Source organism: Scleropages formosus, chromosome 6 (genome assembly GCF_900964775.1).
Source record: "Scleropages formosus chromosome 6, fSclFor1.1, whole genome shotgun sequence".
In the NCBI taxonomy this organism is placed as follows: Eukaryota; Metazoa; Chordata; class Actinopteri; order Osteoglossiformes; family Osteoglossidae; genus Scleropages; species Scleropages formosus.
Window position 1 is genome coordinate 13,584,490 of NC_041811.1, and position 20,655 is coordinate 13,605,144.

The 20,655-nt window shown below is 40.2% G+C and overlaps 1 protein-coding gene across 1 annotated transcript; it reads left to right on the forward strand.

The window, feature by feature from the left end:
• The first annotated feature begins 2,800 nt into the window (after positions 1-2,800).
• isoc1 (isochorismatase domain containing 1) lies at positions 2,801-11,464 on the forward strand. The gene is made up of 5 exons (XM_018744925.2): positions 2,801-3,156; positions 5,577-5,696; positions 7,946-8,149; positions 9,278-9,394; positions 10,016-11,464. The coding sequence occupies exons 1-5, from the start codon at positions 2,845-2,847 to the stop codon at positions 10,160-10,162; spliced, it is 900 nt and encodes a 299-aa protein (XP_018600441.1). The 5' UTR covers positions 2,801-2,844; the 3' UTR covers positions 10,163-11,464.
• Positions 11,465-20,655: the final 9,191 nt, after the last annotated feature.

Below are 20,655 nucleotides of genomic sequence, written 5' to 3' on the forward strand. Positions count from 1 at the left end.
AAAAACTGCACAGTGCTTTGGGGAAAAGCGTTTGATAATTGAATGAATGTTAGTGTGTCACACTACACTGGTACTTATAAATGAGAATTGCCTCTTAAGTCCAAGTAGTGGAATTCTGTATTGTATACTGCTACATACTGTATATAGTGTGTGTGTGTTCTTCAGATACGTTAATATATACTATATTCTCTAAATATATTGATATATATGAAGATACTGGGACGAGGCCTCGAGGTCGGCCCAGGACCCGCTGGGGAGATTACATCTCTCAGTTGGTCTGGGAGTGGCTGGGGATCCCCCAGGCTGAGCTGGAGGAAGTTGCGAGGGACAGGGACATCTGGGCTTCTCTGCTCCTATTACCTCCGTGACCCTGCTTGGACAAGTGGTCAGGAAAATGAATGAATGAATATATATATATATATATATATATATTATACTGTAATATTTTATAAAGAAAGAAAGAAGCAGTGAAACTACTGAATATCCTAGCATTTTTTAAGTATATCATATCTCTTTTTAAAAAACACAAGGCAATAGATGGGGAACACTATTTTTAGCTGGAAAAACTGGACAGAGAAGATAAGATACCTCGACACTCCCTGACTGTTTTGATAATTGTCATGATCTTAACAGTAAGCACACAGTGAAGGTACTTTATTTTTTTATGGACCAAAATGTTAAAGACAATTCACGCTTTCAAACTGCATGCAAATCATAAATTCATTTTATGTTTTCATATCAATGATCATTTTATCGATGGGTTTGGTGATGTATATCATGGTTTGTCCTGCACTACACCTTTTGTGGAAGTTGTCATTTCAGTTTGAAGATAAGACTATAAGAGACACTTTTGTTTACATGTGTGCTGGTGTATATGTGTTATTTTTTAAATTGATTTTATCGTGAGGCTTGCTTGTGACAGATTTCTCAGTCACAACTGTGAACATGCAGGGGCAAGACAGTTCCAATACCTCAGCTCAAATAAGGCACGACGTTGCTGTGCATTTTTTCCTTACCGAGGCCAAGAAATGTTACTCAATTCTTCCATTACATTCAGGGGATTGAAGCGGTCCCAAAAAGGGATTTGAGGATGGATGAATTGAGCACGACACCCTGGATCAAATGGATACTCTCAGGGTAATGTGAACAGCAGTGTGTAGTATGAAGGTAGAGCAGTCTTCATACCTTGCTACGTTCTTTAACCAGTCTTTCTCAGCGTTCTTCCTGAAGCCTTAATAGCCTTTTTGTGTAAATAAAACCAACAGATTTGTAGGCCATCATGCTGAGTGTGGCTTTGAGAATCTGTGTGATTTTTTTTTTTTTTTCTTTTTTAAAAATGATGTGAGTTTATGTCAAAATGATGACTTTATTTAATTAACTAAGAGTTGGGACACAAAGAAGTAATGCAGACCCTCAGGGGGAAATAGCCCCTGCCCCTGAAAAGGGCCTTTTGGATAATAAAAATGCTTTGTACCATTGTGAATATGAAATATCTAATGATTAAATGTGGATAAAATAAACAGTGGTTTCATGAATTTACTCATCACTGAAAATTAGAAAAACTCCTTTATTATTTACTTTTCAGATTTGATTTACTGGCATATTTAATGGTCAGGATTGAAAGTGTAACTGCTGCTTGCAGTAATGAAAAATTAATTAAATTAATTATGAGGCATAGATACAAATTCTTCATTATCACAAAGTCCATACACATTATGAGCATATAACCCAAACACCATCTTCCGAAGCACATACTGTAAATAATTATAGGAACTTGCATAGACCTACGAGTAAAGTTTTTTTTTTTTTTTAAATATAAATTATAGTTCCTCCCTGTACTCTCGTATTCATTTTCAGAGACGAAATTCAACATTTTTTCACACACACAACTCTGTGTATGTCAGTTTAAAAATTTTCAAACAGCTATGGAAGATGTTTCTGTTACTGAAGTTAGGAAAACACGGTCATTCGAAATTCAAGATTCTTTCTCAGAAGTGTTCAAATTTTACCTTTGCATTATCGCTATCATCAAACCGGCCTAATAATTAACATGTCCAAGTTTAAAAATGTGTAGCCCACGCTCCTCCAATACATTTTCATTACGTGTAAGTTTTAGACCCCGCCCCTTTTAAACACTACTTATAACGCAGCAATTTCAAACTGTTAAACACTTAAATTTGGACATTTAAGGAAGCAGTAGGAGCGGCGAGATGTTTATTCGTTAGATTCTTACTGTTTAAAATGTTCATAAATAAAACGAGTGACATGTAATTGTTATTCGGAGCAGCAGGTGGCAGCTTGCGCTACCAACCGGAATTTAGGAATAAAGACCCGGAAGTGTAAAATATCACTGTACAAAGGGGATAAACAGTAGCTTCCGTACATACAATAAATAGCACTACCTTGACACTAAACACTACTAGCTGGAAGCAGAAATATAGAAAACATTAAAGTTATTTATATGTTATATTTTATTTACATTAAGTAAAGAAAAATGTTTTGGAATGATTTTCGTGGAGGAAAGAGCATACAATTTGTACATGTACTGGCCGTGTTTACACATTCTGAGCGCAACGCTAGCGTTCCAAGCACGAAGTGTGCACGTGCCTTTCTTGTATTGCGTCCTTCGTCTGTTTTCATGTTAAAACTCGACATATTAGGCCGCGTCACCAGTTAGGCACTAAGACACCAGCGTGTACAGAACTAGGTGAAATGTGACTTTTCGCTGCGGGGAGTGTGCAGGTCAGGGTTCAGGGGTCACGTGTGAAAGAGTCCTCCTCCTCCTCCTCCTCCGCCTCCGCCGCCGCCGCCGCCGCCGCCGCCCGAGCTCAGTGCGCTTGCACCATGGCGGAGCTCCACAGCAGCAACGCGGCTAACCCCACCACCATTAACATGACAAACAGCGGCGGGGGTACGGGCCACGTGCCCGTGCTCTTTTCGTACTCGGTGTTCTCGCGGCCCTCCAGCGTGCCCCTGGGCTCCGGCTACGAGGTGCTCATCCAGAAGTTTCTGTCCATCTACCGTCACCAGATCGACGTGCACCGCAAGTTCGTCATCCAGGTGTTCTCGGACGAGTGGGGCCAGTACGTGGACCTGCCCAAGGGCTTCGTGGTGTCGGAGCGCTGCCGTCTGCGCCTCGTACCGCTGCAGATGGACGTGAGCAGAGCCGCCTCCGCCGCCGCGTTCGTACCGCTTCCCACAGCATAGGTTTAACGCCGGTGTCGCGCTCAGGCGTCCGCGTGCGCCGCCTTGGTTGCGCTCTCTCTAGCAGCGGTGGACGGAGAGAGAGACGTAGCGCGTTCGCGTGCGGGGAGGCACGCGCCTCGGTGGCCCCCGTGCCGCGCTGTTGCACCTGTGTGCAGTAGACCGTAGAGGGTGCGCATCGCAGACTGCGTGCGTACGTGTGCGTGTCAGGATGCTAACAAGAAGTAGTTTCAAATTTACGGTTTATCATTCATTCATTGTTGTTGTTACTGCTGCTTTTGTTCATTGCTTTTTTTTTATTCCCACTGTCTTGCTCTCACTCACATCTCTGATTTGTGCAGGTGCCTGACTGGTGTGCCTCACATCTACCCGTATGATCCTGACATCTGTAGACATCTGTAGATATTCGAGAACTAGTTTTTCACTTTTCAATGTGAGATCAAGTACGTTTGCCTTGTTAGTCCCCGTTTCTGGCTTGCAGTGCCCTGCTGTCACATCTGTGTGTGTCCTGGAGGCGTTTTTATGGATTTTACTTCAATAGTTTTTGATTTGTAAAACTTTGCTTATTAGTTGTTATTAATCTTCTTATTCATTTGCTGAATGTGTTGAGCTCCTCTTTCCTAGTACTGTGGACCCAGGAGGTGTCAGGTGTGTAGGTGCACATGCATTTAGATCAGCAGCAACTGGGATGAACGTATCATTTTCCTGTCATTAAGGAGTGTCGGTAAACAAAATGATGTTGGTTCATCACTGTAAAGTAAGCTTCTGCAGCATCTTGGTGCAGAACATGTTCAGTTTACTCCACATAACGATAGAAAAATATTTAATGCGGATTGTGTTGTTTGTCGTATCATTGCCTTTGACAAAATTTTAAGCTTAATGGGTTTTTGTAGCTGTGGATATTTTGTATATTATATGGATCTAATGGCAAATCTGAAAAAGATTTTTGGTTTCAGGTTATATTTAGTAATACTGATATATATGTTTTCAATATTATTTGCTAATAGCAGCCACGTTGATATTTTTCAGTAATGCTAAGTTGAAAAAGGGCAGTATGGATGCACTCTTTCAGTCTGAAAATAATGGCGCCCACAGCAGGCGATAACATTAAAACAATGAGGGCAGAAACAGTACTATTAGTAATCTAAAAAAGTGGGACATGTATAATCCTCGATGTTGTACTGATTTATGGGGCCATCCGGATCACAATCTGGCAGAAAGGCTTAGATTATTCACTGAAACTGCACAACCGTACCGTCATTTTACACTGCTGTCCTTGCAGACTGTGTGACTGATCAGCAATACAGAGGGCTTTTGGACTTTGTGAAACTCTTCATAATGTTTATAGACACTGCCCCATAAAAATAGTGCAGTATTGCTCCAGATCCCATTATTATTGATACTTTTTTAATTTCTCACACCTCTGCCCTAATTACTGTTTGTATACTTAGCCACTTAGAATTACTGTATTTATGCTTTTTATACAGGTGGAGAATTCCTACTGTGTCAATTCAGGATAGTCACCTTGATCATGGGCACTACAGCAGGAGGTGGGATTCAAACTCACATTCTTTGATTGCAAGTTGGTAGTTGTAACCGCCACGTTACCTACTACCATATGTCGAAAATGTTGCCTTAATGTCGAGGGAGCAGCGACACAACAGCGGGATTCTTCGTGCTCTTCTCCAGCGAGATGGTGAATTGCCCATTTTCCTTATATGGAAAAGTGACTTTTGGCAGAGGGTCCGTAATGCAGCCAATGAAATTGGTCGCCAAAGTTGTGTGTATGACCTGAATGACCCGGAAACTGCATTGACGACGAAGATAAGGAAATCGGGTACTTGAGATTCCTCTGGAACAAGAATCATGTGGTTGCAGATATCACAAGCATCTGGATGCAGCTTTAAATAGACCTGAGCACAGAGAGCACTTTGGTGTGGGGTCAAGACCCACTGACACAATGACAGATTTGTTTTACTTACACTGGGGAATGAAAATTTCTCTCCAATGCTTCTTGAATATCCTGCGTTGGTTTTCATGATGGTTCTCTCTGCTGATGTCTGTCAATATCAGAGTTCTTTAATGTTTTCTAGACCCACGACCACTTTAAGAATCTGACAAAAGCTAAGGCTCCCCTCTAGAAAGTGCCTATAAATAAATTTGGAGGAAAAAATTGCGCTGAATTTTTTTGCATAGAATGCACTATATTAGCTTTAGTGTAGAATATTTAGTATAGAATTAGATCACGGTGAAAGCATAATATTTCCACTTTAACTTTTCTTCAACTAGATTGTGTTGTAGTCCCCAAAGGGGGGGGCGGCATGTAAAGGTATACAAGGCAACTTTGAGAACTGTCGCCCCCCTGTCTGCAGATTGCCACCCTGGGAAACCTCTCCCCCGCCACGACGGTCTTCTTCTGCTGCGACATGCAGGAGCGCTTCCGGCCCGCCATCAAGTACTTCGGTGACATCATAAGTGTGGGACAGAGACTAGTAGGTGTTGCTTTTGTTGTTTTCCTTTCATCCACCTCCTGTCCTCCAAGCAGCACTAAGAAGGCCTTGTATTCCTCTGACTTGTAGTCAGAAGGAAACGATTGGTGCTCTCAATGTTGTACCATTAATAATAAAGCAATATAACATGATGTGGTTCTATAAAATTCCATCCAGTTTGTCCAATGCTTGTGGTTCAGAGCCTGTCCTGAAATCATAGGCCATAAAGCAGGGTACACCCTGGACAGGATGCTGGTCCATTCAGGACAACTACTCACACACATTGTTTGGCTCACATGCACATGCTATATGGACACCTTAGCTACCAGTTTGCTTGAAATGTGCATCTTGGGACTGTAGGAGAAAAGTGTAGCTCTTGGAGGAAACCAACATGCACTGAGCTGGGTTTGGACCACGTCTGAAACAGCTGCCCGGGAGCTGTTAGGCACAAGTTCTACCTGCCGTGCCACCATGCTAGACTTATAAAAATCCCTGTTTCCGGAAGTTAAGTAGCATTTAAAAATCACACTCATTGCTTTGAATAAAGTTGTGTGAATCAGGTTGTTGTAATTGCCTCCAGAGAATTTCCTGTGTCTTCTGCCAGAATCCCTTCAGATATTCTTTTGCAGAATGACGGCAAATTGTTTAATGACATATTAATCACGACAGTGCCCTTAGACCAATACCATTCCACAGAGGATTTCAAAGGCCTCAGATTACCTTTTATCTCATCTTTAAGGAGAAGGTGTTTAAGTGACGATATCAGAATGAGGCCATGTTTCGTTGCGTTCCTATCGGAACTTGACCCATTTTATTTTTAGCGCTCTGTTGGATGGCAGCGATTCTGGGCTGAGCGCTGGTCATTTAGTTCACGTTGCACGGATACTAAGGCACAAGATCAGAACGGTCCATTTTTAAGAAGCGTGACACGAGTAAAAACACAATTGGTGTGTGACCGAAAGGGTTACGTCTGTTGACCTTGGCGTGCGAGGAGCCTTCAAGACGTGTTTATTGCTGTTCTGACCTTGATTGGGTCATTAAGAAAAGTGTTTTGTGTAATCCTTTTTGTACGTCTAGGGGCAGCACAGTGACACAGCAAGTAGCGCTGCTGTCTCACAGCGCCTGAGTGGTGGGAGGGACATGGGTTCGATCCCCGCTCAGTCTGTGTGGAGTTTACATGTTCTCCTCGTGTCTGCGTGGGTTTCCTCTGGGTGCTCTGGTTTCCTCTCACAGTCTAAAGACATGCTGTTTAGGTTCCTCCATAGTGTGTGTGAGTGACAGCGCATGTTCCACTGATGTATGGATGAGTGACTCAGTGTAAGTAGTGTATCTAGCAGTGTAAGTCACCGCGGTGAATAAGATGTGTGTGGGCTAGTAACACTACATTGTATGTCACTTTGGAGAAAAGCATCTGCTAAGTAAATCTAGAGGAGGAGCTCTTTCTGATGGTGGTGAGCCATGGATGGTTCAGATGTAAGCATCAGGTAGCACAACAAATAAGGACATTGGCTAGTGGCCTACAGGTTGATGGCTTAAGTCCCAGGTGGCACGCTTCTGTTCTTCATATATCTGCAATCTAGGTGTGTAAATGCATAAACTTTGGATATGTACATTTATTAATTCAGCTGATGCTTTTCTCCAGTGCTATTTAAAATGATTTATCCATTCCTACAACAGGAAAATATTTACTGCGACTACCTTGATCGTGGGTACCGCAGCAGGGGCAAGGATTCAAACCTGCGTCCTTTGAGTGCAAGGCAGCAGCTCTAACCACTACGCCAGTTGCTTGTTCAGTAATTGATATGCATGTATCACTTTGGACAAAAACACTAAGCAAAACCGTGAAGTGCCTTTAATGTGAGCAGCGGTTGATGACAGCTTCTGCTCTCTTGTGGCTTTTAATCAACACATCTGTGTCACTGCACTGTGGTTAATATTCTGCTTTTGTCATCGTTTAATTTTAAGATTCATGTTGTCAGATGTTTCTCATCATAGGTTGGTCTTGTGTCAACTACGGTACAATATTTTGTCTAAGACTCATGATTGCTACCCTGCGCTCTCACAAGCGCTAATGCGTTATAATAATAGTGACGTTGTAAGGCAAAGGCCTCAGCTGATAAAGAATAATAGTAATAACTGTAATTGGAGATGCTGCATTGAAGTGCTCAGTGTGCTGAAGTTCATGTGGGTGTATGAGGTAATTCAGTGTGTGTGTCTGTCTTTTGTGTTGCCTTGCCGGTGCCTGTGCTCAGCTCCAAGGCGCCCGCCTTCTGGGCATCCCGGTGATCGTCTCAGAGCAGTACCCCAAGGGCCTCGGCAGCACGGTGCAGGAGATGGACCTGACAGGTGCCAAGCTGGTATTCCCCAAGACCAAGTTCTCCATGGTGCTGCCCGAGGTGGAGGCTGCTTTGGCCGAGATCCCAGGCCTGCGCAGCGTGGTGCTCTTTGGGGTGGAGGTACTGACAGCTCCTTTTTTTACATATAGCTCCTATTGCTGGTGACATTTTTAGGCCAAAAACAATTGTACTTTCGTAAATTTTATTGCTCTGTGTCCCCTTAGATAAGCGCTGCTTAAGGGGAAAAATAATGAATGTATGGTGTGTCCTGGCTCATTGGGTTGGGTTACAAATTCTTGAAGGCTCACTCATCCCTGTTGTTTGGTCTCCCAATGTCCATTTTTTTCCGGTTTCTTGCCTATCCGATCTGCAGCAAATATCCAGTCTGAAACACCCGGTCTAGCCCACCAAGGTTGTTTACCGGCTACGCTGACAGATCTGAGTAAAACGCATGCAAATAGGACTGTGTGACTAATACAACTCACTTCCACAGTGTTCACAGCTTTTGCCTGGTGTTCCTGAATGCTGGTAATTGTGATAGTGCCTGTAAGAGATGGTTTACTGTTACCAAGGAGACCAAACCGCAGAGGAAGTCAAAAATGGCAAGAGGAGGAATGTTGCAAGTGCTTATGGGGCGAACAAGTCAACAGCAATTGGAGGAGACAGTGTATTTTCAGTAGTTTTGATTTTAATGTAGCTTGAAGCTGACAGTATGAAGTTTTGGAGTATTTCACATTTGTCCTCCAGTCTCTCTCTCTTGTTTCTAATTTGAAGAGTCAGTATACTGTGTTTCCTGTAGAAAGATTTCATAACATCGTAGTGAAACAAACTTACATGAGTTGCAAATGTATTGACAATTTTGCGTTTAAAAAAAGACTACTTCTAACTGGTCTTTCATTTTGGGAACTTCATTCAAGAATTTTTGGGGCAACTTTTTTCCACAAATTGTATTTCCACCACTTAAACAACAGTAGGGGAAACAGACAGTGCATAAATCATTTTAGCAGATTCTACTGTAATTATACACTAAGGGAATCCTCCAATATTAATTACTTTGGTCTTTTTGTGAAAGTGACTGGTAACAGCAAGGCTGCTGAGTAAATGATAGCAGATTTCTTATCATTGGGGAGCAGCTACTCATCACCGCCACCCTGTGGTCTTTGTGACAGTTGCACTAGAACTAGTACCAGGACCAGTACCATACCTTTAGGTGTAAATACAAATAGATGTTGTTTTCTGCCCGCGCAGACCCATGTTTGCATCCAGCAGACGGCCCTGGATTTGATTGGCAGGGGCTTTGAGGTCTACATTGTTGCCGATTCTACTTCTTCCAGGAGCATGATGGACAGGATGTTTGCACTGGAGGTAAACCCAGCACTTCTGTCACGCGACAAGTCCGAAAAGTTGAGGGTTAGTTAGGAAAATGTGCTCGCCATTTGTCTGGTTGTTACGCATTTGGCAAGAACATTTTCCACTGGCTACACCAGATATGGAGGACTGTCCTGTGTTAAAGCCAACTATAATATGACTGCAACCTTTCATTTAGCATCAGATTATAAATCAATAGCTTCTCTACCACGGACTTTGTTTTGAAGAATGTAACAGAATGGTGTAATATTGCACATAATGCAGCGTTTGAGTATTTGGAGAATGTATTTTTTCTAAGTTGCTGCAAATTAATGCAAGATGTAAATAAATGTAGGATCATGTTGTTTTTAGTTTGTAAATATTAATAGGAAACATCGAATTTCTGTGTTGTTCAACCATTATTTTTAATACTGTCAGCTTAAGTGACCTTGATCTCTCGAGATTGGGGGACAAGTAGCCACACAGGTTTTATAAGTTTGCGGCTGAAGTGATGTGCCGAATTTCCTTTGGATGTTCCGCGCATCTAGATGTCACGGCAGTGAGTCCTAAAAATGACCTCAGGTGCTCATTTGAGTCGCAGGGACGACACGTCTCACTCGGGCTGCACTTGCCTTCCAGCGCATGGCTCGTACCGGAATCATAATCACCACGAGCGAGTCCATCTTGCTCCAGCTGGTTGCCGACAAGGACCACCCCAAGTTTAAAGAGATCCAGAACATCATCAAGGCGAGCGCCCCGGAGTCCGGCCTGCTGTCCAAGGTCTGAGGAACCCCCTGTCGCACACCAGGGAGATCCTGGGAGGGATTCGTCGGCGATGCAGAGGAAGGATGCTGACCGAGCACCTGCTTTTGGGATGACTATGTGGTTAAAATGATATTCCCCTGTAAAACCTGCCATGTGAAATGGTTCAGAATTCGGTATTCACTAGTAGTGCCCCCGATCGGTTGCAGCAGGTCTAGGAGTGATGTATGCAGAGCCTGGTTCCTTTGTGACTTTGGTCCACCTTGTTTTCTTAGAAGCCAACATCATATACAAGTCAGTCCTTGCTGTGAAGTGGAGAATCTGCGATAGAAATGAGCTTTTCAGAGTAGATTCAGGGAACGAGGTAGACTTCCTGTCTTCAGTCCAACTTCTACAGAATGTTTCACCGTATTGTTCTTGTTGGCGGAAGCTCTCATCATTGAATGCATATATCAATACAAATTCATGTGTATCTTTTTAAATGTTGGTGTGATTTATATTTTATATTAAAATATGATTCGTTTGGGGGAGATTGTTGTCCTTACTACATCTGAGCACATTAACACAAATCTGACTTAAGGCCCACAGTTATTTTTTTGTACTTAAAGTAACATGGTGACAGTTCGCGTTTTGAAAAATTATGAATAATATTTGTAAAATGGGCATTTAGGCTTAGAGCGTTTACTGGTATAGGTGTTGTGTATTGTGTATGGTCTCTTTTAGATGCTGCTTGTCTAATGAACGGACAGCCACAATATGTGCCGATCATCTTCATTTGGAATCGTCACTAGTTTTATATTTCTTACCTATGTTATAACACGTGTCTGGAAAGAATATCCTTGCAAAGGAACGTTGCTTCTAACTTTTTCCACGCCATCCCCAGTGTTCCAACACAAAGAATAAATAACGGCTATAAAAGTTATTATAAATGTCGGCCCACTTATTTTCCAGTGTCGCACTAACGTGTCGAACTTTCTCCCTTCAATGTATGCGCACACGCGCTTTGGACGTGCTGCGAGATGTGTGTGCACGCCTGACACATCCGCCCCAGGTCTCCAGGGGCAGAGGGGGTACCAGCGCCACAGGCATTTACCCAGCTGGTCGTGTTTGATGTCGTGTCAGAATACATCAGTGTCGTGAAACTAGCCTCCAGCCCGGCATCGCGTGTCCATGTATTAAACAATGTTGATATATTTTTGAAAACGGTGCCTATTTATTAAATGTCCAAACTGATTGTAAAACAGCTCTTGAAGGTACTACTTATTGTGGAGTTTTAGACTTGTGTAAGTTTGTAAATGCGTACAAAAAACAATGGTTTTTGTATCGGCTAACGTAAATAAATGTTTATATGTACACATTTTTGTTCATTCTTTATTTCCCATGAGATTTAAAAAAATGGTCTTGTTTATTGGTCCGTTTACATGTATTTATTTAGCAGAGGAACTTGGCAAATGAATTTCGCAGCAGAGAGGATTGGATGCAAACACTCAACTGTTAAAGCACCAGTTAAGTAATCTGATGGTAGTTTCATCAGCACCTTCGCGATAAACAGCAGCCTGCGAGGTGCTGTAGGTCGTCAAACGTAACCCTGTGGCCTGTTCATCTTCACACAGGACAGTGTGCAATTTAGAGACTGCATAAATGTTTCGGATGAAGTTGTGTCACATGTTCTGTAGGCTGTTTGATGCACTTGCAGCAGACCTTGCAGCCGCAGACAGGCCAAGTCAAATATTATTCTTGGAAACGTGTGGCGGTGTGAATGTTAATGTCTAGCCCAGAACTGTCTGTGTACCGTGATTTATGATGCAAACTATAACACTGTGTCTCAGTGTTTACTTAAACATTTAAATCGATGTAAATACAAGAGCACATTTTCCCAATGCAGTTATTGCCGTGTATAAATCTGTCATATTCAAAAAAACTCTTAATACCAACAATGATGTCGTTTTCCATACATTGTTTTCATTATGTACATAGTCCTTTTCAGAGATGCCAAAAGCAGCAGAGCCTTATTATGTATAGGCTCATAAACACTGTGGGACAAGTTTATCAGTGTGTGTGTGTGTGTGTGTGTGTGTGTGTGTGTGTGTGTATATATATATATGAAGCAAAACAGAAAAATTCATGGAAATCCAAATCCTAAAATAAATTTTAATTTCCAAGGGTTAAGGAAATGGATGAAAGGCAGAATAACTTGTATGGTGAAAATCAGAAATGATAATCAGAAAAGAGGGCAGTGAGGTGACACAGCAGGTAGCGCTGGTGCTCATAGCGCCAAAAAAAAAAGCAAGACCTTGAGTCTGACTCAGTCTGTGTGGAGTTTCCTTGTTCACGTGGGTTTCTCCCTACTGTCCAAAGGCGTGCTTCCGGCGAATTGGCGACCCTAAATGGCTCGTAGTGTGTGTGCGTGTGATTGCCCTGCGATGCACCGCAGTTCTGTCCAGAATATCTTGTACTTCCAGGATAGGCTCCGGACCGCTGTGACCCTTTAGTGGAGAAGCGGTTGGGTTAACGAAAAAAAAAGTTTCCTTATTGACAAACTTTTCATTCTTATAACTCTTTATTACCTGAAGCTTTTTTTCTTTTTTTTAAAAAAAAAGAAAAAAAAAAACTTTCTTGTATGTAATGAAACCCTTATAAAAGTATAAACACATTGTACCTCTCAAGAGAAAGGGTTTGGTAGTTAAAGCAGCAGTGGACTTTTTTATTCTTAATACTGGTCTCCACCTTGTTACAGGTCTCCTGTGGTCACTTACGTCAGATGAGCTGAAATGTCTACGACTCGTGACAGATGATCCGTTTTAAAGTGCGCGTGTCACTGCGCTGTCTCACTTTTTTGGCATTCACACCTGTGACAAAGTCACTGACAGCCGTTGGCAGCTCGACAAAAGTATGACCCAGTTCCTCCATGACCCAGTTCTTCTGTACTCCAAGTCTTTTTATTAATTCTCCCCCCCAAGTCTAATTTTAGTGGATTACAGGAAGCAACATTAACATTGCTGAGGATGTGTCGACTTTGGTTCCAGCAAACCCGCAGGGCGCAAAGTCTGCACGCTCTGGCGGGGACCTCGCTGCCCACCTACCGCTCCTTCAGCTCTGCGAAGGGGGCCGTCATCCAACGGTGGACCTGAAGAAGCTACGAGCACTCCTATCTAGGAGACACGGAAGCTTTTTTAATATTATTGGAACTTATAATATGTGAAATGATTCGCCGATTAAGGAATACACGCATGTCACCTTTAAACGTGCATTGAAGATCGCAGTGTTAATCTGACAATAGGTTATTTCCTTGGTGTGGAGTTCCTTCTGGCTGAGATTTGCAGGCCGTCAGTTCCTGTTTAGGTTATTTTATAATTACAGCCCCCCCACCCTCATTGCACCATCACTCAGCCTGAACTAATTTGTCAGTAATGGTGAGTTTTATAACTTTCTCCCCTTACTTGTTCCTCTAAACTTTTTACTTGCCAAGTGCAATTTGTGTTATGGTCACTATAAATTGTTAATTGCACTCAGTTTCTCTGGAAGCCTGTAGGGGGCAGTAGGCACAAGTACTTCAGCAGCACATTGTTAGATGAATTCATTCTGTTTATTTTTTTGTTTTAAAGCCATAACAATTCAAAATTGTGCCTAAAAAAGCAGGCATTGCTAAACATTTACAGAGTGCTGCTAATATGTAGACGTTGTTTGATCATTTTGTGTCATTTTGATTCAGGGCTTCTAGTTATTCACCTTACCAAATTTTCTTTCGCTGTTTAAGGGAATGACCGTGACTTTCTATTGTTTCAGAGGATATTTTAATATCCTCTACTGTAGGAGAAATTAAGTTGTGTGCCATCTGACTGAAAACATTACAGGTAAAATGCTCTTATAATGTCATAAAGTAAATCATTGGCTGTTTTTGAATATTTCACTTTCCTTTTCTTGTGACCGGTTTTGTCTTTATTTGCCATTGTAAGTATTTAATTTTTTTAGTCTTTAGTTTTCTTGTTTGGCACAAAGAGCAGTCACAGTGGAAACACCATTTTGCACAACGCGGCAACTATCACATTATACATAACATTCCAACTTTAGGTATAACTTAATTGCACGTAAAGGCTATTTATTATAGAGGTTCAAATTCATTTGAAGAAAATAACCAATTAAAGATAATTATTCCTGAGATAACATTTAATGCACTACACTTTTTAAAATATACAATTGTGATATAAAAAAAAGCAATAAATGTGCATCTGACTGAAATGTGAAGGACCGATCTTCATGCATTAATTTTCTTAACAAATGAATTGTAGACAAGTGCCACATTAGGCCCAGTGCTTTTTGAGATACGTTTTTTTTTTTTTTTAAGTAAATGGTTGAGCAGAACCCCAGACCGAGTTTATTGGTGAAGGGAAACAGCTGGTGGAGACCTCAGGGCCAGAGAGGAAAATGCTGGGGAACATTAAAACATTTCAGGAATTTTCTTTAAAACATATCTCTTAAAATGTTTGAGGGATGTATTCACCTGTGAAGCAAATAGCCTTGTGATAATTGCTTTCGGTGTATTCTGGGCAAAAGACAAATAGTATCTCGAATGTATCTCCATCCATCCATCCATCCATCCATCCATCCATCCAGTCTGTTTCCATTGTGATGTGATGTTCATTAATCTGATGTCAGCAGCTCAGAATATGATGTCAGGTCAAACCTACTACATCAAAGGAGATGAAAGTAAGATATTTAGTGGAGTCCATGTCCCCCTTTTAAGCCTTTTAATCATCTCAAACATATACTCCAGAACACTGAGGAGCTTGAAAGGGATTTTAAGAACTTGTGTACCAGGCGGTCAGTCAAAGACATACCTGCCATGACTATTCTGATGCTACCAAGACATGGACACAAAAGCTGTGAAAAGTGAAGGTGTTGCTGTGGTAAAGGCTTCCACAGAAATCTCTAAATCTCTAATGTAGTCTTGTGTATTGAGGAGCAGAAGCTCCACATTGGTGCAGAATAGTGCCACCTTGTTGGTTCAACACTGCACTTTATATGCAAGTGTAGTGGTCTTATTTAGCCATTCAAAAGGTTTGAGACATTCCTCATCATACCATATTTTTTAGCATTTTTCAAAGCTGGAGTGAGTGTTGCCCATATGTTATGTGTAAAAACAGCTTTGTGGGTAGGAAACAACAATGAATGCTATGTTCTTAATTTAACCCATTTCTTCGTTGTTTGAAGGAAAGCTACTTTCTTGTGGAAATGACAGCGGGATGAATATTGATTCTTTGTCAATTATGACAATCAACAAAGTGTGCCTGAGGATTAAAAATGTCTCTGTAGAGTTGAACCTTTATTTCTCTTGAAACATTTTAAAACATATCGACTACAGCAGAAAAAGCTCCTATCCAGAAAACGTCTTCGTTATATTATTCAGGTTCACAGACATTTGGTATTACGTGACTTTTTTGGCTGTTTAAAGTGAAATTAATTTATTGCATATTTTTTTAAGAAAACACAAGATAGTAAATTGTTAAAACTGAGATGCAGAAACAACAATGAGGTACATATGTATATGTAACCATGAAGCATAGCGGTAAGAAGGGGCAGCAATGATCTTTATCTAGTTAGTTCTTCATATGAAAACATCACATGTTCATTCTTTTTAGGCTTCATTTATATACAAATTTATACATTTATATATTTAAATTTACATTCTTATTCCATTTTTCACTTTTCTATTCTATTCTTCTGACAACATAAAATGTGAACCGGTTGGGTGATTTGTTGGGTGAGTGAGGTGTTGGCTTTAAATAAGCCCACCTGTCCTATCATCAAGGTTCCACCAATTCCTATTTTGAAAGAGTTTGTTTTTTATGTTTCTGTGTTCTTACAGTGTGTCACCTGACAAGGAATGAAGCCATGGCATTGAATGTGGTAGACCATGATAGACAGCATCCCACTGGTTAGCCCATCACGTGCCCCACTGACCAGCCCACTGCCCACTCTATGGAAACTGACCATAAAGAAGACAAGCTGGTGGCTGTTAAGTGATAATCAATGTAGGACATTTGAGGCAGCTGGTCTTAAGATAGAGAGAAACAGCTTTGGGAAGAGTAAAGCAGGAGTAGCATAATTCCCTGTACTTCCCTGATGGTATTGTTTTTGGAGTTACAGGGGTAATTAGAGCAAAAGAAAGTGGCAAAATCTTGCTCCTGGCGTAACAATTTTAACCCAAATTGATAAAGTGCAAATTACCAAGATGAATAAATACAAAGTAATATATAAGTGTAATATTGGAAATCACAGTGGAAAATGTCAGCTAATTAAAAATGTAATATTCTAGATGCTTCTGTAGATGGTGTTGTGTCCAGTTAAGTTTTTTCTTAAAAGAGGCTCATCTCCAGTTTGTTTTCAGTTCATCTGTGTGTGAACACTTGCTCTTCTCACTGTCTGTCACACGAATGGCACCTGTCTTTGATATTTCTTTTAGGCAGATTTAGAAATTGCGAATGAATGGCTTTTAATTTTGTCCAGCACACAACTGTACAGTATATGTTAGTGGACAATTACACACTTTTCAAGAATTATGACATCTTTAAACAACATGGCTAAAGACACAAGAATGTGGCATCATTAATGAATTTAGCTTTAAGAACTTATTGCAGTTCTGCAGCTGACATTGAAAATGAAGTAACATTACCAGAATTTTACACCTCTGAGGACACAATTTCTCATTCACATGCACACAAATGCAAGATGGCAAGCCACGCTGTTTTTTTTTTGTTTTCTATGGTAAGAAACATTCCTCAGTGTAAAAATAGCATGATGAGGAATGTAAAATATGTTTTTTTTTTTCCATTTATATTAAAGTAATATTTTATTTTAATATTTTGAGTGAGTTATGTAGTTTATTTGTATGAACTGCATAACAGCATTAGTACCACAGTATGAAGTCTTTTAAAATGTTGCATAGAATTTGAATTCATCATAAATTTTGATAAACTGATGACATTTCTCTGTACTTCTTTTAGAGTTAGCTCATTTTTGCGTCAATGTCATTATAACACGAACATTAGGAAAATAATTTAATGTTCAAATTTATATCTCTGTGGACTAAGATATTTGCAAATTTTGAAAAGATAAGTTGACTCAGGATGATGAAAGACAGAAAGGTTTGTGCAAATGCCCATTCATGGGAGTATTATTTTTGTTTTTTTTTTAGTTTTATCTTGAATTGATTTGTTCCATGATCACTGAATGTTATTGCAAGATAAGAGAACTACAGAGCATTAGCACATGTACTTTATCATTTTAGTGTGTCAATGTAATTTTGGAGTAGATACAGTAGATTTTTCATATTACTTTCTGAAAAGATTCCATGGTTGAAAATTGGGGTTTCCAGTTGAGTTCTTTCAGACAGTCAGGCTGGATTCAGAGTTGGCAGTGTTTTGGTTTTAGAACAGCACTTCCTCCAGTTACTGGTCCAGAACAAGGAAGTGTTGTTTTATGTTTCTCAGCAAGTGTGGGAGCATAAAATCTAGACTTTTGCAAGGGTTGATAGGTCCCTCACTTTCTTTATCAGATTCCTGAAGGAAAGAGCCAGGCTTTGAATAAATTATATTATTCAATGTATGGAAAAAATGTGGGATAAGTTTCATGGGTCACATTGTTACTTAAGCTCTGTGTACTTGTTACGTTTCATGGTGTTTATCAATTCTGGATGCCTCCATTTAGGCTCATCAGTGCACCAGTGACTTGAACAACTCATAGACTGGGTCCTCTCATCCAGTAGAGTAGATGAAAGACACAATTACATACAATATAGCCTTGCATAGGACTGTAATATTTGAGGACAATTGAAAGAAGACTTGCTGATGTTGTGTATGGACACAAATCATATAAATAAATCTTATTGTTACAGATACATTAGAAAATACTGGAATAGAGGGCAAGAGACAAGGATACTGGTACTTAATAGATACTGTCTAGTTTCACATCCTATAAGATTTATGTTGTCCAAACTCAGGGTTCTGACTACCAGTTATAAATGTAATATTTTTCCAGCAAGCTTGTTGTGTTTGGTACTGTATAATGTGGGTGTGGAAGTGCCAGCCAATCAAGCCCAACTCTTGGCAACCACTCACATGGGTGTCTAGGTAAGGGAGGAGTAGAAGCGGTTTGCTGTTGCCTTTTTTTGTGCATGTCCACAGGGTGCAAACACAGGGAGAATGTAAACTACACACCCTGAGTTGGACAAACCCATGCCCACTGGGCAGCTCAGTAGCTGTGAGACACCAGCTTTATTCAATGTGCCATCATTTCCTTGCTGTAAAATAACTTAGATTTAAAAATACCTATTTGGATACAGTATTTTCTGTGTCTGGAGGAAGGAAAGAAAGGTATAATAAATGTATGTCGCTTGGAAATGTGGAACCATAAAATGCATTGCGCCTACACATTTTTTTTAGTGACTGCACAAATTTATGGAGGTTTTAATACAAGATCTGTTTAAAGCTAAACTATGAGGCTTTTCAATTTTAAGGGCTAGAAAAAAAATGTATGAATTTATGATGTTTTTCAAAGGAAATCTACCTTGGAGTAAATGCAAACAAGTCTTGTACCACCATTAATTGGCAGCTGCCTGTTGGAAAAACATGTGCATATTATTTGGTTGACATGTCGTGTGGAATCTCAACTTTTTTTTTTTTTTGTATTTTCACGTTTTTTGCAATCATTTCAGAACTATAACCTGTCACATAGCAACTCAGTGACTTACAATTTTAACTCCCCACTCATCATTTCAGTGCTCAGATGACTATTTTCCTAAGCAACAGTCAATTTGTACATCTGGATATTTTGCTGAATTTTAGGAACTGTGCCTTTCTCAGGAGTACAGCTGCTACTGACTTAGGAACCAGCAATGCACAGGTGTCCTTTACTATTTCTTTTGTCTGTTTTGGTTATAAAAACAATGCTGTATTTTATTGTTCCCCTGATGGAAAAAATGTACCACTGTTCCTCTGGTAGCAGTGCATATCTTCAAAACAGATGATATGGCAGTTTATGCAGAGCATTGAAGGAACAGCAAAATACTCAGCATGAACCAAGAGAGAAACAGGAATGAGTGCCAAAAAGATTTACTCTTTAAAAACGCAGCTTCCTGACTCTTTAGAATGGGTACTCCTACTAATCATCACTATGGAGAAATTGCAGGGAGCACTTCTTTAAAAAGTTGGCAGTGATTTGTTGGTTTGTGTACACTGCTTTCTTTTGTTGGGTGACTTACACAACAGGAGCTGCAAACAAGCCAGTGACCGCAACTGTCAACTGTCAGTCACCATATACAAGCAAAACTGTAGGAAAATGGTTTCACACAATGATCTTAAAGAATTTTGTTATTGCTTCTCTGTTGGCTAAAATGCAGGAGCCCCTTGCCGAGTGACCTTCTGTTTGTTAGTATCTGCCAGAGTAAAGGCAAAATATGTATAGCACATGAAAGCCAGGGTTTCTGTTCTTTATAAAACAATGTAGGGCATAAGCCTCGGTATGTATGGAGCAGCCTCGTACCATTAAAAAATGCACAACATTTCAAATATTTCCTCCAACAAAGCAATTCAGAAGAAAGTGTCCTTTTCCACATTCAGATCTTTCTTTTTTTTTCCACTGTCAGCAGAGGATTTTTCAGTTCTATAAGTTCTGGTTATTTTCTCTTTGAATGACAAATTTTTAAACCCCTTTAAAATTTTATAATTTTTAAATTGGTATCGAATAGATATCCTGCAACCTCAATTGTAAATTGAGTAAAATTAAAACAAACATCTAGCTGAAAGTTCTCTCAAACAGTATCCATGTGCAAGATTGTGCATGATGTGTTTTTGCTATTATAATACAGTTTTTATATTAATGGCCTATTTAAAATGACATCAATATTTGGATTGTGTGAGATTTGCCATTTATGATTTGCAGGTTGAAAATCATATCACAACAGATGTGTCTGGGAGTAGGGCCATCACGAAAATCCCCTTTTAACATTTCCTTTTAACTGTAACAGAAAAAAGTGTATTTTTTTTTGCAAATCCTTTTAGTTATTTTATATGAGTGATTTATTGTCCCTTATCATTTTTCCTCTATCTGAAAGAGAACGAGTGAATCCTCTGCACTTTACCATCCTATCCAATGGCGACCACATGTTGTTTTAAGTGAACTCACCTGCAATGTTGTACCAGTTACCTAAGCAGTTTGCTGGACCCATCCAGAGCATGAGTCATGGGGCCCTCATCTCACCAGACGTAAACTTGGACGATGTCCACTGAGATCCTTATTTCATTTATTTTCAGGACTGGAAAGATCTAATATTTGTAAGTATACAGTGGATGAGTATCTTTCAAAGGAACAGTAACTTCCAGAAACAGTGTCACAGTATTCAGCCACTACTCTCACAGGTCAGGAGTTTGTGCTCAAAATGGATTGTCTCAAATGACTTTGAATTTTAGAATCTTCTTTCTTTCAGTTCACCCTCATGTCTGCCCAAAAACTTTTACATA

Coding starts and splice junctions, on each gene's coding strand:
- isoc1 (XM_018744925.2), top strand. CDS start 2,845: ATGGCGGAGCTCCACAGCAGCAACGCGGCTAACCCCACCACCATTAAC. Junction 8,150..9,277: donor TGGTGCTCTTTGGGGTGGAG/GTACTGACAGCT, acceptor CTGCCCGCGCAG/ACCCATGTTTGCATCCAGCA. Junction 9,395..10,015: donor ACAGGATGTTTGCACTGGAG/GTAAACCCAGCA, acceptor CTTGCCTTCCAG/CGCATGGCTCGTACCGGAAT.